We start from the raw sequence: 18,806 nt of genomic DNA, 5'->3' as shown, positions 1-18,806 counted from the left end.
ATGATTAACCAACAAGCTTCCTGTCGCTATTGTTGAAGAAAATAGAGAATCACATTTCAGACTTAAACTCAGGCCGCTATGATCACTCCAATCGTTGTCTATTATTTCCATGTCATTAACCAGGGATGCCACCTCCGGGCTAATAAAACAATAATCAAGAGTGCGGCGAGCAACACCTGCTTTCCAAGTATAATGTCCCGGTCGGTCACTCATAGTTCGACCGTTTAGGCATTCCAAGTCCCAGCTCTTCATAAAACATAACCACTTCTCCCCTTCTTCATTACTACAATTCTGAGACATGAGGGGATACGGATGTAAGTGCTTATTGTTAGTTGTACCACTATCCCCTTTGATAGAACAATTAAAATCCCCAGCAATGACCAAGAGGTTATTTTGGCATTCATTCGTCCACTCAGTAAGTAGATCATGTAATCTATCTTGTATTAAATCACTCTTTGACGCATCGTGTGGATTATAAACATTGACCAACAAGAGTTTCATCTGATTATTTTTGATCGGTATAACCACCTCCACCGCATTAATGTTATCCTCTAGATCAGTATTAATTTCATTAGATGTTATAGTTTTACTTACACCAATCATCAGTCCCCCAAAAGGTCTTCCCATTTGGCCTTTTTTAGCAAAAGTATGATACAACTTATACCCGTCTATTATAATTGGTGCAGTTAGCCAGGTTTCCTGTAATAGAAAAAAGGAATAATTCATAATAAAAAGATAACGAGCCATTAGTTACAGTAATATGTTTGAATCCCCTGGTGTTCCAGGATAGCAATGAGCAAGTTCAGGGTTTATTTATAACCGAGGGCAAGGCCTCTGCAAGCCATTTCAGAGTGTTCTGAATGTCACTCATTTGCACTCGGTTCCCAGTAAGAGGAGGTAGTTTAGTATTATTGTCAGTCTTAGTAGGCTTGGGAACTTCTTTAATCAGAGGGTCTACATCATCAGGATTCACGTCTACCCCCAAGCCTACTTGCGCTAAGTTAACTCTATGTTTACGAATCAGCTGAGCCGAGGCCAGGACCGTACAATGCAGCGCTGTCACATTAGGGTTAGTGGAACATAGAGGCTCTACAAAAGAGAAATCCTCAGATCTGATAACTCTTAATTGAGGTATTAGATGAAGTTTCTCAAGCATGCCTGTACGTGAAAGCCATTTGCCATGGCATTGCTGGTTCAGATTCTTCACAATGCAAATCTTATTTTCTTCTCTATTCTCTTTCCTTGCTGGAACAGGTGTATCACTTTCAGCATCCATGCTTTCAAATGTGCTATTAGGGTGGTTCCTTTGAGGGGTAGAAAACTGATTATCAATAGAATGGTTTTCTATAAGGATAGAGTCTTGGCTAGCATTACTCACGGCTGAAATTTCTTTAGATTTTTCCACCAATATCCAGCTAGTGAGTGTACCCGGACCTTTATTTCGGTTTTTCTTTCTTTTTAGTGCCCTTTTTCTTGCCTTTTTGGATTTCTGTTGTGGAATTACTGTATTTGGGAGTGGAGAAGCCACCTCTGCCGGAACATTTCTTAAGGCAGCTCTTTTCGCCATTCTACGCTGTTTCTTAGTCAGATGAGTGTTTCCTTCATTTGTCAGATGTTCGTTCCCCTCAACGTTAATTGGACTAGATAGGATCTGAGGCTCCTTTACCTCTTCAGGGCCTACTTCATAATCTAGATCCGGAGCGGGAAGATTCAGCTGTAAGATTGTATTCGCATGTATTCTTCCACATAATTTGAGGAGAATTTTTAGGGCAAATTGGAGAGAGGATAAGGACGCCTGCATCTCTGCAATGGCTGCAGAGTTTAGCTGTGAAAGCTCACTAGGTTGATCGTCCTTAGTTTGCCCTGACTCTTCTAAGTCAATCAATAAGTTTGGTGATTCAGACAGTCGGCCTGAGCATAAAGTACTCTGAGTAGAATTAGCAGGTTGTAACACTTGGGCCTCCACTGTTATACTTGCGACTTTCTTGATAGTCCCCATCTCATTAATCCCCGGCTCTCCTAAATGAGGTGGAGGAGCCATAGATTTCTGTATAGATAGGCATAAATCCAATAACGAATTGTTGTCAATGTCGTCAAGGGATGTAACATCCAGTGGTCGGCTTGCGTTATGTGTAGCCGGAAGTGTCTCCTCAGTTTGTTCGTCAGTGCATACAGGTAAGATCTTTTTAAATAACTCCGGAATGGTACCTCCGGCGTTAGCTGGTGATTTCAAACTGTCCCCACCTCTTAGATTGTTATTAGGCATGTAGGGGTGATTTGTACTGCCTTTTCGTAAGTTGTAGGGCGCTTTTGCCCCACGTGCTTTAGGCGGCATATAGGCTCAGTAGAGTTGCAGGAGAAAAAATAAGGATAAATAGCCAAAAGAGCTAGTATCTTTGGTGAGACCAAATCACTCAGCAGTCAATTGAATGCAAGACAAGTTAAAAAATCTATATAAAAGATTATTAATTCTGAGTAAGGGATCAAAGGAGATTGTAATCTCCCACAGTCTCCCATAAACTGTGCATAAAGAGGATACTTAATTATGCGGCCGGGCTTACCCTTTACTCCACATTCAATAGTAAGACTCAGAGGTTGACGCGCCTACGCACCAAACAGCCGCACAACAGCCAGTGGCCTTGTCTCCTACCGGGCTTAACGCCGCGAGGGTGGCCCACGGCTGTTTAAGAGGCCTCGATGAGGTCACGTGCTCCGTCACGTGCTTTAGAAGCTCCGCCTCCTCCAGGAAGTAGAGTGAGTTGCTGGAAGCCAGCAAGAGCGTGTCAAGGATCGCAGTGCTGGCAAAGTAGACAAGGTTCCCAGCTATGAAATCCGCCGTAAGTTCAGAGTTATAACACACCCCGTTCGGGTGGCCCACGGCTGTTTAAGAGGCCTCGATGAGGTCACGTGCTCCGTCACGTGCTTTAGAAGCTCCGCCTCCACCAGGAAGTAGAGTGAGTTGCTGGAAGCCAGCAAGAGCGTGTCAAGGCTCGCAGTGCTGGCAAAGTAGACAAGGTTCCCAGCTATGAAATCCGCCGTAAGTTCAGAGTTATAACACACCCCGTTCGGGTGGCCCACGGCTGTTTAAGAGGCCTCGATGAGGTCACGTGCTCCGTCACGTGCTTTAGAAGCTCCGCCTCCTCCAGGAAGTAGAGTGAGTTGCTGGAAGCCAGCAAGAGCGTGTCAAGGATCGCAGTGCTGGCAAAGTAGACAAGGTTCCCAGCTATGAAATCCGCCGTAAGTTCAGAGTTATAACACACCCCGTTCGGGTGGCCCACGGCTGTTTAAGAGGCCTCGATGAGGTCACGTGCTCCGTCACGTGCTTTAGAAGCTCCGCCTCCACCAGGAAGTAGAGTGAGTTGCTGGAAGCCAGCAAGAGCGTGTCAAGGCTCGCAGTGCTGGCAAAGTAGACAAGGTTCCCAGCTATGAAATCCGCCGTAAGTTCAGAGTTATAACACACCCCGTTCGGGTGGCCCACGGCTGTTTAAGAGGCCTCGATGAGGTCACGTGCTCCGTCACGTGCTTTAGAAGCTCCGCCTCCTCCAGGAAGTAGAGTGAGTTGCTGGAAGCCAGCAAGAGCGTGTCAAGGCTCGCAGTGCTGGCAAAGTAGACAAGGTTCCCAGCTATGAAATCCGCCGTAAGTTCAGAGTTATAACAATTCAGAGTTCAGAGTTGGGCAATTATAGTTCAGCTTTTTTTGGTTTATTTGACTTTGAATATGGCTCCATTGTCTATTTCCTCTAGACTCTGGTTCATAATACTCTCTCTTTTTGGTATTATTTTCTTCTTGTACAGAACATCAAGTCACTTTAACCTCTTCATAGGTTATTTTCATTCACTGTCCTTGTCTCTCTAGATTCAGATTTTCAGTAAAAAAAAAAATCTGTATCATAACATTTCAACTTTATGGGTTTCAAGCTTAACCTTTTTCAATAACTCTTTCTCTTATATCTCAACATTTAGAGTTCATTTGTTTCATGGTTAACTTTGTCTCCTGGCTTCTACTGTTGTTTGTGTGGTACAATGATTCCCTTGGGTTCCTCCCCTACTTGATATGATGATATATGATATGATATTTATAATGCGCTTAATACCCAGAGGGTTCTAAGCGTGGACCCGGGGATCGAACCTATGTTGCTCCGCGTCGGCTTGCTTCCAAGGCGAGCATGTTGCCACTGAGCTATCCTCCCGTGACTTCCTCCTGAGACTTCCCATTCTCCCCATTACCTTTGAAGGAGAATGTCTTTGGGGACCTTCTCTCTTGTCATGGACTGCTGCCACCTTCTCTCCGTTGGTGTTTCCCTTGTCACTGTCTCTCGTTCCCTTGCGGCATCCCGGTGCTCCGTGCATGACTGGACACCATGTGGCTCTACATTGGTGGTGGTATCAGCAATAGTTTGTGGACCAACTGTGCACCACACATCCTCCTTTGTGGTGTCGCCACCACCTTCTCTCATGCTCCTGCCCTCTCGGTTTGGGGCCCTTCAGGTCTGCTGCAGCTCTGGCGTCACACTCTTCGGTATCAAGCATGTTTTAAAAAATGCAGGCTTCCTGGCTTCTGCCTTCTCCAGGTATTACACAGTTTGGGACTTTCCCATGGCTGCATATGCATTCCTCTCTCTCTCTCTCCTCTCTCCCTTCTCTCACTTTGGCTTCTAGAGTGTATGCTAATCAACCTACTTCTCCCAATGTACTCGATATTTGGATATTCGATATTTGGATTTAAAGGGACATGTTCTTTTACCATAAAGTAATGGCATCCAATAGGTGCTTCTTCGCCTCAGTCTTGGTATTTAAATGTGTCTGGTATTGTGGAGCATCCCATGTAGGCCACAGTGTGCAGAGCTTTAGGGAGCTCCTCATAGGAACGCGAGTCCTTGTCCCTAAGGGGGGAGTCTCTCCCGGTGAGGCCCCACCTGCCTTGACACCTAGGGACGGTCCTGCAGAGCAGGCTCACCTCCCTAGCCTCACAGGGGGGACTCACCCTTGGGGAGAAGGGGCGAATTCCCTCACTTTGTCACATGTTCTAAACATATTAAACAAGAGGAAATGATAGAAACATTGCATAATCTTTTGGTAGAATGTCCAGCTCTGCACAATCTGAGGCTAATAATGTTTGGGAATTGTGTGGATAGAACCGATTGGTTGTTGACCGAAGAATTCTGGACTTGTTTATCTAACAGGAATGAAGTTCCCTTAACAATGTCTGTGGTTATTTTCTTTACAAAGAATAGATCTGATTAATTTAAAAAGGGGACATTCGTTGTTGTTTGTTTTTACTTTAAGAGGGTACTGGTCATCTAAGATACCGGTGAAATGTCTTCATGAGATGTGACAAATTTGTGGTTTTAGCATTACAAGGACCCAACAAACTAAGCTTTAACAGTAAAGGTATGTAATGTTCTAATTTGATATATTATCGTAATTTTTTCTTGTGTAAGATTTACTTGGATAAACTAATTTTACAATAAATAAATATATGGCACTATGTAGATGGCACCCATGAGACTCACCATCCATGAAGCTGTCTCCTCTCTGAGACGACTGTCCTAGATGCCATGGGGGCATGAGTGGCCCCCTTGGATCTCAAACTAAATCCAACAAAGACAGCTTCTCCTCGCTTTCTCTGCAGCAACTCTGCCTCCACGAGTCCCCCCAGAAACAATGTAGCATCACTGGGTCTCGATGGTCTCTTAGAACACAATCAATACCAAAATGGACTCATATCTCTTTGCAACATCGCATAAACCAAATTACCAAATCTTCCTCTTACCAGTTGCAATACTTCTAGGAAAGTAGCCTCCCCTTCCCCACCCCTCAGGAAGAATTCTGAAACATAGTACAATCAATAGTACTCACTCACATTACGAGAGATAATGCTCTCTTGGAATGCTTCCCGAAATCCACTCTTGCCACTTCCAAGGCCACAATCGGTTCTTCAGCTCATTGAATTAGAGTGCCATGACATTAAACCATGTACGTAAGACCTATGGTGCCTGGTCCACGCTGGCTTTTTCTCACAGCGTGCATTCAAATCTTGCTTCATCCAGGACATTCCCCAAGTCATGAAATTCTCATCCTGATTGGAAGCCTGCAATCTGGATCATTCTTTACAGGTAGCTTCAACACACGCTGTCTTTTTGCACCATTCCTAATTGGACGATTCCTCTGGAGACATTAAATGGTATGCTAGCATCGCTCCCTTTCAGATGAAACATGTATTAGCTATTGGCTAAGCACTATATAAGTATGTTAAACAGTTGGTACCACATAAATCAACAATGTATACAATATAAATCAATACAGAGTCATGTGAACGCCATACTAGTAAATTAGACCTACTCAAACGGTAAGTGGGTGGTTCCAAGGCCATGCCCTTTACATTATTTGCTTCCATGTTAGGTCTGAAAACAAGTGCCACTGTTGTAATATTAAATGTGCATCAGCTTTGGTGTCAAGATGTAGTTCTTTCCCATTAAATATATGTGGGCACTGCTGCGGAGTACAGGCACTGCCCATGCACATATAGGGGCTCTGCTTCAAAGAAGTGATATTGTCCATAACATTAATTACATCACTGGAAGTGCTTTGTTGTCATTAAAATGATGGCAAGCCACTGAAAGGTGCCATTTGCCTCATCAAAAGTATCGTCGTACTCACGATAAGAAGTGCTAGTAAAGTCACATTAAAGTTATAGTAGCTCCTATTATAAGGGAGGTACTTCTGCTCTTCTCAGAATTGTTGGAACTGTCCCATTACATGTACGATAATCTGAAACTCCTGCTAAGGAATGCTGGTGCTGTTCTATTTAAAGTGTATCTGGACCATTGGCGTAGCGGGGGCTCTGCCACTGCCTGTCCAGGGGGGCCCGCCTCAGCCCTCATCCCAACTAAAGTCAGGGTGATAGCTGGGCTGGGGCCTCCTGTGGCTGGCTGGAGCGCAGAAGGCACACATTATCATATTAATTACGAATGTGTTTATGTGTGTGTGCAAGGTGTTGGGGGGCCAGGGTGCAGGGGACAGCCCATGAAACGAATGCCATGCCTGCTTGCCCCCTGGATGCCCCAAAGTGCATCCCATGCACAAATAATCATAGTCATTCATAATTAATATGATTGTGTGTGCGTGAGGCGCCGGGGCCCAGAGTGCAGGCATGGCATTTTTGACTGGGCCTCCATGATAAAAGCCAGCATCATATGCTTTATTACATGGCTAGACTGGCATTTTGGTGAAGCCAGTGTAGCAATAATATCTGTGCCATGACTTTTTTTACTGCCCATCTATGATAAAGCAAGCATGACATGGGTTAATACATGTCTAGACGAGCCTACATTGGTGTAGACAGCTTGAACAGATATTCTGATTGTGGCATGGCATTTTTGATAGCAAAGCTAACAGGAGTATATTCTTATGTGGGTTACTGGCATATATTGGCAGAGCCATCTTGGACATATTTTCGTATAGTATCATGACTGGCATTATGCACAAAACAAACATGAGTATGTTCTTATATGGAAATACTAGCATATATTGGTGCAGCCAGCATGGAAATATATGGGGACAGCCAGCATGAAAATGTTTTTTATACCCGCATATATTGTTATGTTGTGCTAAATTGAGTTATACTGCACACCATTACCATTTGCACGGTCTCCAGGCACTCACGTGGCTCTGTCAGAAAGTGGGTTGGGTATGTTAGTGAGGGAAGAGGGAGTAGGATAGAGGTTGTGCTTTTCTGTTGATGCTTGGGGAACCAGAGAAACTGGCATCTGTAAGAGTCAGCTTTCTAAGTGTGTTTGAATTATGAGCACTGGGGTTATTGAGTCCGCAAGGGCAAGGTTCAGTGACTGGGATGTTTGCTTGTGGCAGTTGGTTCTTATGGCAGTTGTGTGTTTGTGTGAGGTGAGACTTGTCTGTTAGTTCTCATGAGGAATCTATGGGGTATGCTAGAGAAGATGGAAGAGCAGTCGTGTTTAAGGGTTGGTATGGTGTGTTTGTTTTATTGTTTAGTTCAGAATCTGTACAGTCATTAAATTGTCGCAGGTCTCCGGTGATATTGCTGGCAGTGCCCATTTTATTCTAATCTCTGTGAATTTAATAGCCTGGATTTCAGTCATTTTCTGAAGGTGAGGGGGTCTTCTATCATTCTGGCGTTTCATAGAATGGCAATTACACTTGAGAACACAATTCCTCCGAATATCCTTTGTTCATAATGTTTCATTTCGAATTGGAGGTCGTCGCTTGATCTTTCTTCCTGGTTGGTAGCGGTTGGTGTTGTCTCAGAGGCATTTGGCTCCTTGTCCGTGTAGTGATTTCTGAGCAATGTAGAGGGCTTTCAAGTTAATGTGTGTTTTACTGGGAGCCAGTGTAGGCTTTTCAGGGCTGGCATGATGTGGTCTCTTCTGTTCAGTCTCAGGAGTATCCTTGTTTCAGTATTGTTTCAGTATTTTGGAAGCATTGAAGTTTTTTAGTGAGCCATTCTGGCATTCCAAGATCGAGGCTGCTCGCGTAGTCGATTCTTGATTCTTGATAATACTAAGGAGATGATTGTGAGATTTCTTTGTGGAATGAGAAGTAGGGAGGATCCCTCTAATTAGTCGTAAGAGGAAGAAGTATGTCTTTGCTATAGAGGTGACGTGTGGTTCTAGTGAGAGTCTGTTGTCCATAAGTATTCCCAGATTTTTTATCACGGTAGATGCTTCCAGTTGGGTTCCGCTGCCAGGTGGCCAGTTCAGTTGTGTGTCTGTTGCGTTATCCACTTATCCACTGGAGATGAGATCATTATTTCTGTTTTGGTCAGGTTTGTGGGATAGGCATCGTGAAAGTGCAGTGGGAAAGGCTCTGTGCACTCTTGGTGGCCTGCATCTATTGGATTCTTTCATGAGTTATCCTTCAAAACCGATTGCAGACTATCTGGCATTTTACCCAAATGCTGCAAAATGCACCATTTTAACCCATTATTAAAAATTAATAAAATGGGTTGGTTTGGGCACCCTTGCTACGCTTGGTCGCTCTTTCATATGTGTGACAAATATTTACACCACTCCATTTAACAAATTCACCAGCCGCCATTGGTGGACGCCAGGGGACAAGCACCACCCTCTTATTTCTATGCTAGGTAAAAGATGTATGCTTTTTTCAAAGAAAATAAGTGCATCATCACCTAGTGCAGTGCACAGTGTGCCCCTGAAGCAGTGTGATCATCATGGGCACTGCGCATGCATGGTGGTCCAGGCCGGCCCGGAGACTAGTCTGGAACGGCCCGAGCTTTGTTGAGAAGCATTTGGAGGTGTGGAGCCCTCATCATGGGTCACAAGGAGGGGCCCACATTTTGGGCTACGACACTGATTGGGGCAGCTGATAATTTCCCTACTGAAAGGTACAGCGACCTTCCAAACTTCCTGAGAAGACTGCCTTGCTAAAAACATTACAGCTGTTAAAAAGTACCTATCTAGTGCTCTGGAGCAGCAGTGATGTTGCATCAGTGTGCAAAAAACACAAAACGAAGTTATATTAACCAAAGTAAACTGAATTCCATAGAAAATGATATCAGCTATGCTATAAGGCGTTGGTAATGGCTCATTACAAATATGACAGTTCTTTCCAGGAGTGAGAGGACAGTCAATTTAATTGGGATTTTACCTGTGACATGTTGGAAGCACACCACTTTCTTCAACAAGTAAGCTGGCCCACTGAGCAATGAACATATCGTGGGCACCTGGGACCTACCAGTTAAACATAGATCACTGAAGCAGGTATGAACGACTTAAAAGCTATAATTCGCTCTAGGCCAGTGTCTGTGCAAGGTCAACAGTGCAGACTGAGTATCAGGCCCATTTAAGGCATAACCGATGAAAGACATGATCTCCTCCTCCATCTCTTCCAGCATCTGTAAGGACCACCTTAAACAACGAGAGGTTAATGAAAAGGGCAGGGCCCTCAGATGGCTGCTAGGACTAGGGCAGCGCCGTTCATGATCCAGTCGCGAAGCACTCAATTAAAGTGGCGGATAGAGAGCAGTATTGTTAAAGTTTCCCCCAAAGGAAGGCGAGATTCTCACACGGCCCAGGAGGGCGCACGGCCCACGGCGCCTACTTTCTAGAGTATGCAGTGAGTTAAGACACTGTGCGCAGTGCGCACCCAATCCATGGGCTGTCTTTCGAGACTAGCAGCAAGTGGCAGTACCGTGAAATGGCTTTTCAGAAGCAAAAAGGATAGCACGACTGCCGAAAAGGAGCGGAGCTGGTATACTTTAAAGATATGGCACAACTTTTGGGAAATGCTGATACTGTGCCGTCAAAATATATAAATGTATCGGCAAATGGTGGCGCAGTGCCAATAAAACTCAAAGATGTGATGTGTTCCAAGGCAAATAAGGGCCGTAATTCAGCAGGACTGAGAAGGAACACTACTGCCCCATTAAAGCAAATATCCTAGCCCGCTGCCCTTCCTGTACCAACGGCATGCCCGCTTTCCTGATAAGCCCTGGCGGATGCCAACAATGGCCCGCAGTGTAATTACATCTGCTCAGGAGCCTTAAAACGTGAAGTCCAACCGCGTGCCCACTCCATCATTACGCCCTCTGCTGGCCAACAAGCGCCTCTGCCCTTTTCACAAATGGCCTTCAAAAATGCTATCTACACAGCACATATTCATACTGAACATATACAAGCGTGGCGCTATACCAAGTATGTGATGGCTTTGCCCAGGTTTGTTTCATGATCTATGGAAGGAGGCGCTATACAAAGGAAAGATAATACAGCGCCCCTTTTTCTTCTAACCATTTCCAAGAGCCCAGCAGGACTGCATCTTATTACCAAATAACCCCACTCTGCAGCCAGGCAAATAAGCATGCGTCGAGAGAGTTGCTGGGTGAGTTCCACTTTGTAATTTAAACCCTCTTTGGCCACACCGCAAATTGAAAAGAAACAAAACTCAAAAAGCATCATCTTTTTCCATTCTCAAGCTGAATTCCTTCCTGGAAGCCAGGGGGTGCTATAGCGCGCCCAGTTCCAGCGCCTGTTCCGATATTAGCGCCTTGATGGCAGCCTGAGAGCAATCAATAGCTGTTCAGTTGTCACTTAGGGTCGGATTTACAAAAAGGTTTTCAATGGGACCTCCCATGTTAAAACATGCTTGTTAACCAGGCACTTATTGTTTTTCGGCTCCCCTGTGTTTGCCTATAGCATGACAATGTGGAGCTTTAACCCACTCCCTGCGTTCCGTTATGTCTTCATTATAATCGATGTCCCCCCCACCCCCCATGGGTGCTTCAGACGGGTTTTCCCAGCTGTAGGCAAAGGGCTACCAAACACAATTGTGAAATGGGATCACCGTCACCCCTGCACATCTTCAGGCGGCCCTGCTGTCAAAGTGTCAGTAATGGTGATTTAACGTGGAATGCTCACCGTGCCGTGGACTACTTAAGTTATGGCTACTCTGATCGAGCCCACCGAACCTTCAATTTCATTGGCTAAGAGGAATCGTGCTTGTCCTGTGACAGGGATCTGCAACCTTTCGCTCTCCAGATGTTTTGGATCACAACAGCTCTCATCAGACCCAACCAGCATAGTCAGTGGTGAGGGAGCATGACACAGTGAAAAACATCTGGAGCGCCGCAGGTTGCTATGGGAACATAAAGATCTCACGGGGGTATTCTCTCGATGACTTAGTTTACTCGCAACAAAAAATAAAGAGTGCGGCTATCCCTAGTAAACATTGTGGAAGCGCCTGGAGGCCTTTACAGGTAACCCTTGCTAGATAAATCAAGGCATTGGTCATGTTTTACAATAATACCGCTAGACTTCCACAGAAAATAATTACCACACTGCAACGTACCTGCCAAAGAATATCAAAGCACACAGGATGGTCATAGATTCCGACCACAGAAACCAAAGCAAAGAGGGAAGAAACCCCCCTCCCCCTTCTAACCCAATACTAAACCTCATTTTTCCACAAACTCTTCTGCTACAGAAGCTGAGACGACCACATCTCTGCACAGCAATCCACACGTACTTCACCACACTGCAACAACATACAAACAGCACATAACCCTGCACAACAGCACATGAGAATCGCGCACGTAGGCTCCGCGAACGGTGCAAACCGAACTGAAGCTGCCTACAGAACATCATATCTCACTTTCCTACTCCCACTGCACCCTACTAAACGCTCCCACAGCCTCCCTCTTTCACACAGCCCTTTTTCAGATCCGCCAGAGCGCCAGGGGTCCACTACGGTGGTGCTAGTGCGTGGTGCGCGGCATATGTGGGCACTGTCTGGACATCTCGCTCCCCGGGCTCATATGATGTGTCTGTCCCTCTCACCTGAACAGCACATGTGCAATCCTGCACTTTATTTTCGCATCAGGTGTGTCACTCAAACAGGGCTCAAGTCGAGGGTACACGCAGGGGGACAGAGTCCCCCCACTTTATTCAGAGGGTGGACTCAGTCCCCCCAGCTAAAAGAGAAACCTTAGATGCCATCTTGGAATTTATTAATTAAAGCAGACCTCGGGGATCAAACTGCAGTCGTTTGTAGACCGGACACTTCAGCACTGCAATGTACAACCTGATCAAAAAAATCAAACAACTTAAGGTGAAATGTCCCATTTCGGTACTGCAAGTCCCAGGGAAAATATTTGTATTTGTTCTTGGAGTTTAAAACATGCACACATTTTAATGTTTTCAAAAACACTATTAGAGGAAAATAGCCTCTCTTGGTTTAGTGTGTGTGTTGCGTTTATGAAAGGCTAATGCCATTTGTCCTGTACAATTTAGGTGATTATGCAAAGCCGATTTAATGAAATGTGCACATTTCACCTTGATACGCTAATGCCTGGTGACGTCACATTCCATTGCGTTTGCTGATGAGTCCCACACTTTAATTTTTAGGACTTGACCCCTGCACTCAAATGATATCATTTAAACACATGGCAACGGCAACACACGGCCCATGGCGTTGGCATGTGCACACGCCACCCTGTGTTTACTCCTTTCCATTCTGGGACTCGTAGTCCTGGATCTAGAATGAGAAAGCAAAAACCGCAAGCTTCAGAATGGCAGGGACGTATGCCAGGGGTGAAGATGCATGTTTGGGCCAGGTTAGGGCGATATGCAAACGCTCGTGGCATTCCTTGTGCAGAATGGACTGGACCGAAACCCACAAATGTGGCTGGGGCAGAGTTAAGTATCACACCAGCCTGCCCTCTAATCGGGCAGTGGCAGTAAGAATTCAGCGCTGAGGGATGCAAAACACACACACACACAAAACACCCCCCCCCCCACCCCCACCCCTTGTGTGCTGTCAGATGAAGATCCGTGCTGGGGGCGGAGGGGTGTTTCTCTTTTATGCATTTACTGTTTATAAACTTTGCTTAAACTTCGTGCCTCCCAAAATGCCTTACCCACTGGGCGCCATTTGGTAACAACCTCCCACCCCTGCCGCAAGATCGCCGCTTGCGCGTTTCGCAAATATTGGCAAGTATGGTGAGTTGGGGAGGGGGTGGGGTAGCAGGCACAGCACACACATATTCCCATTTTGGTAGTGAGCGCACCCGGCGGGTGGCGGGGCGGGAACGGTGTACTGAACAGGCGCCCGTCCTTTTCCATGTCACTGAATGGCCAGTGATATTAACAACACATACATCCTGGTAGCGGGACTGGGAAGTCGGTGCGATACGCTGGGCCGATACCGCCCCCACGTCACTGGTGGACCTCACCTCCAACAGCGAGTATCATGCAATAAGTGGCATACCGTATGCGTGTCGTAGCACCACTGGCCCGGCATATCCCACACGATTCCGCTATCAGAGGCCCTGTGCACATCCTGGTACCCTGGCAGGGATACGCCACACACACAGCGGCATCTGTTGCGGTTGCCACATCATACACGCACCTGGCCTTAGAAGCGCGGGCACGTCAGTTATGACAGTGAGACATAGTTGTGCAACAAGCAGACACATTGTATGCACGCTTTAAAGCATATCCGACCGCTATCCCGCCATTAGATGCTCCGGCGGCATAGCTATAACACACGCTGACATGCATTCCGGTGATAACGGACTCGTTGTACACGCCAGGGAAGTATGACTGTCAGCTGTGGGGGCACAGCACACAATACACACTCGGAACACATCGATGGTTTCAATATTCCTCGAATTAACTGCGCAGCGCTCAAACATGGCTAGAGTGGATCATTTGACATAGAAAGGAAAACTACAAATACCAGAATGCAAAGTGAAAACAAGCATTCCTATGTTAACTGCTCACACGGGACTTAAACTCTCGGGCACAGCTCTGCTGGCGTCTTCCCATCTTGGTAGAGGAGTAGGGGAGGGGGAGCATCCAAATGCAGCCTCATACTTACCGATGCGGCTGAAGCTGTCGGACAAAGTTCTCCTTAACTTTTTCATGCTGCTGCTCCTGGGTGCGGGCTGCGGGAGCAGGTCCAAGTCGCACATCTGCAGCCGGGGCTGGTGAGGGGCCCGCTGAGCTCACGGGTCCAAGGAGAGGGAATGGGGGCTGCGTCCACTGCTGCCTCAGCACCAGCCGCCCGCAGCAGCAGCCGCAGAGCACAGCCCGGGGCTCAGGGCCATGGGTGGAGGCTCCTGCGTCGCTCTGTGGGGCCGCACTGCGGCCGGGGGAAGGCAGGGTTCTCTGGGCTGGGATGCTACTGCTTCGGCCAGACAGCTGCCCGGCAGTGAGAGGGAGAAGAAGCGGCGGACCTGCGGAGAGCTGGGTCTGTCCGCCGGCAGCCGGCATGGGAAACCTTCCTCAGCGGTACAGTAGCAACAGCGCCCCCGTGAGTGGGCAGAGGGAGCTGCCGCTCTGGAATCTCTGCATCTCCCTCCCTGGCAGGCCGCGAGCATGTGTCCAGACCCTTAGCTCATCGCCGCGCCCTGTGTCCAGGGGCTCCCCGCCATCTGCCTCCCCTATGCTGTAACCGGCCCACTACATCCAGGGCAACAGGACTGCACCCCTCCCCGACGCTCATCATTCACCCAGAACGCTCAATGGCTAGGCGTGTGCAACCCAATCCAGTCAGTGTTTTTTTCTTTGCATTCTGAGTCTTATGGCTGTGCCTTATTTTGATATGCAGTTACACACATTTCAGAATGAAAATAAAAACAGCTCATACTTTGTTGCATCATCTTGGCAAGGATCGTCCCTGTGTTATGACGTGAGCTTTTCATCTTTCTCTGTGTTCTGAGTGTTAACGCTAGGTACCACTTCCTCTATTAGGGGTTTACAGTTCGGTGCCTCTTCTCAGTGTTCAGGAAATCACAGCTGTTGGGGGGCTTACAGCCAGGGCTGGACTGGCCTACAAGGAACTCTGGAGATTTCCCGTAGGCCTCTGCACCCTGGGCCTTTCTTGTGTGGTAACCTATTTTATTTCCACGTTTTCTCATAGGAAATGGGTTGGGCTCGCTGAAAATGTGTAATATGAGGCCACTTTGAACATTATTTCCCGGGTCTTTTTGTTCCCAATGCACCCCTGCTTACAGCATGTACCTCGATCTCTCGTGCTTACCGGGCACAGGCCCGCACCTCTAGAGGTCCCTCCTAGGCAGGGCCGGCCTTAGTGGCAGCAGGACCCTGGGCGAATTGGCGCCCCCTCCCCCCACACCCCTGTTCTGTCGTTACCTCTGAAAGCGCTCCGTTATGAATCTGCACTGCTCTACACCTCTGTAAAGCACTCTGTTGTTTCAGGTCCAGGCTCATCAAAATCCCATAATAATAAAATTCTTGCTGCAAAGTTTGCTCTAAAATGGTTTGTTTGGACCGACTCCCCCCCCCCCCCCTTCATATTTCCAGGAACGTGAAAGCTGAAAAATCCGTATGGCCGAGGTGACCAAGCATCTATATTCCACTCAGATGGCTGAGAGAGTTAGACACTGTGTTGATATATGTGTTCACCCTGCGTTCCACCAGTTCCAATCAAAGAAGGGCATACTCAGCCTTTTATCCTCTCAAGTTGTATTACGTAATACATCTTTTCTGGTTTATAGTCATTCCATCAACAGCCAAAGCATCTAATGCCATACCATCTAAATAAAAGCATCTAAAAAAAAAGCATCTAATGCATTTTTTTTAATGGGGGCGTCCGCCCAAACCCACTTTTTAAAACCCATTTTTATTAAACTAAATCCTTTACCATCTAAAAAAAATGCATTAGATGCTTTTTTTTTTTTAGATGGTATGGCTGTCGATGCTTTGGTTGTCGATGAAATGACCGGATACCGTATTTTTTCTCCTAGAGGCCACAGCATACATCTCTGTGTTGCAGAAAACAGGTGACGAGCAAGATTTATTTTGGGGGCCTGTTCAGTTAATTTAGTTACAATGACGTGCCTTAGGGGGAAACGGCGCAGAGCGAGAAAGCAACTTCCATAAACTGAATGATGCGCACTGAAAAGCAGTGGATGTAACTTGAGGGAACGAATAATGAGAGGGTTGGGTTTGAAATAATCAGCTGCATTGTTATGCTTCAGCAACAAGTACAGTGTGGCATCTTTATTGTCATTCTATTGGTTATTTGATGCAAACTTCAGATCAGATGGCGAGCATCCCCCTGACATCAATCTCACCAATTGTCACAAGGAGCATGCGCTTTTGTAAATTGAAGCGCTGCACTCCGAGTTGAAGCCCTTTTGTTTATACACACCTAAAAGCAGTACCACCGTGAGTTACCACATCAAAGCTTTACAGCGCATGTGCATTGTGACATACACACATTCAAAGCCTTGGAGTCTCAAATGAAGAGCCCCTTTCCAAGAGCAAGGTATGAGTTGCTCAGTAGGCAGTTGTTCAATCCATACAAGTATTGAAGGTAGAATACGTAGTGAGGGTGCACTGTGCAAGTGGAAGCTTCCTTCAGGAAGAGGGGATCTCCCCTAGGCCCGGGCAGGCATTTCAACCATTGCCTGCATGAGGGAAACAAACTCCAAGTGAGATTTCGCAGGTTTGCAAAGACCCATGGATCTGGCCTGACGTCTTAATCTGCATAATTATCTTTACAGAGCCAAAGACCTCAGTTGTAGTAGAAGGAGCCCCCTTTTTGTCTCCATCAAAATTCTGACAGATGGACTCGCCCCGTTTCCAGTCTTATTTATAAACTTAATATCTTTTTTTTAATGAGGTTGGCTGATTTTATCAACCTTTCAAATCTTTTGCAAATACATCTTTTGCAAATACAGAATAGGAAATTGTACAAACATTACATACATCGATATACATTACAATACAGTACATTAATCAATCTAAAATAACAGGAAAATATATAGAATCATAGTTATAGTTCTAATTATACCATTTCAATTCTTTGACTTAACAATCGTTGGTATCAATGACCTTAAAAAAGAAAGAATACACTTAAAACTATAAGTTTGCACTTTAAAACTCCATCAGAAATCTTGGAGAGTAAAACATATATAGATTGCACAATAAATCATTCAGTAAAACTCTATATCTTATTTAAATGCTTCAAAATCAGGTTCTTAATTCTGGTCTAATGTTGAAGGAAGAATGGCATCCAAAAAATGTACAACTTCAATTCTGAGTGACATTGTCGAACGTGTAAAAATAGCTTGCCATATCTCATTCTCAGTCACAGAGCGATATATATTAAGTACGTTCTTAAAAAACACTAGCCGTTTTGCGACTAGAGCAGGGCATGCCACAATCAAATGCTGTAATGTTTCTTTCTGGGTTGCAATCTTACAGAAATGACAAAAATGCTGGTCTTTGGAAATTAGACCTCTCCTTCCTAGTATAGCGTTTGTAGGCCACAGATTGAATCTAAATCTTAAGAACTGTTGTCTAATATAAGCCGAGGGGCATATAATCAAATAGTCAGCCACTTGGCAGAATTTATTATGACCAAAGAGGTATAAATCAAAGTCTACGTAGGTGTTACATTTGGCTTGTGTACAAATCCAATCATATTGGTACAGCTTAATTTTGCCCTCTCAGGATTAGCAATCAGTAGATCCAGAGAAATTTCTGCATCAGACATAGCATCAGTTGAAATTCCAGCAAGTTTGTAGGAAGATATGTGAAGAGGTTAGTAGATAATGGACTACAGTACTCAGAATATTGTTTGAATAGATACCCAAAAGACATTTTTTAGTAAACAGCACATCTTCCATAAGGCCTGAACGTACAAAGATAAAGCCCCCAACTCAAGCGTATCATAGCCATTGATGTACTTTTCGGCAGTTTTATTACTTGTTTCCAAAAGCGGGCCTCTAGGACCCCCAAGCACTTCTGTTCTCTGGTAGTTTTTGTTTCTGAGCCATAGAGGATAATAGGTACAACCTTCTGTTGATAAAATGTTATGATATAGCTACAAGTAAACTTACCAAACTTATGAACCAGGATTTTTGCCTGGGATATTAAAGTTACTAGCTTAGAGTCCAAATTATAATAACATAATATAACTTTGATATGAAAAAATATCAAAAATGTTTGATATCGTTTTTTTACAGGAAGTGTTTTCTATTTAATTAATAATTTCGATATAAAGTGAATATACATTTTATATCAAATATGTATAAAGATGGGAGCAGTGGTCAATAATGTTGGTCAGTGGAGTTCCAAGAGCGAAGTGAGCTCTGAAGATGGGGACTGTGAATCTAGGCTTTTGCATGGTGAGGCGTTGATGAGGTCACAGAGTGGTTCCGCCCTGGGGTGATAGGAAGCAGCTATACATTTTATATCAAATCGATAACCCCCCAAAGTTTTTGATAGCAATTTTATTGAACTCCAATAATTTTTATATAAAGTTTATAAGAAGCAGAAAATAAT

At 45.4% G+C, this 18,806-nt stretch overlaps 1 protein-coding gene across 1 annotated transcript in view; it reads right to left on the bottom strand.

The window, feature by feature from the left end:
* Positions 1 to 14,907, bottom strand: part of CDK14 (cyclin dependent kinase 14) — a 2,372,392-nt gene extending 2,357,485 nt beyond the window's left edge. Inside the window, exon 1 of the mRNA XM_069648415.1 lies at positions 14,368 to 14,907. Coding sequence (XP_069504516.1) covers positions 14,368 to 14,461 — 94 coding nt within the window. The 5' untranslated portion in view covers positions 14,462 to 14,907. The remainder of the gene's footprint in view (positions 1 to 14,367) is intronic.
* Between the last annotated feature and the right edge of the window lie 3,899 nt (positions 14,908 to 18,806).

Source organism: Ambystoma mexicanum, chromosome 2q (genome assembly GCF_040938575.1).
Source record: "Ambystoma mexicanum isolate Mex_15411 chromosome 2q, UKY_AmexF1_1, whole genome shotgun sequence".
NCBI classification, from domain to species: Eukaryota; Metazoa; Chordata; class Amphibia; order Caudata; family Ambystomatidae; genus Ambystoma; species Ambystoma mexicanum.
The sequence above is the reverse complement of the archived record's forward strand: the minus strand, read 5'-3'. Positions and strand labels throughout refer to the sequence as shown.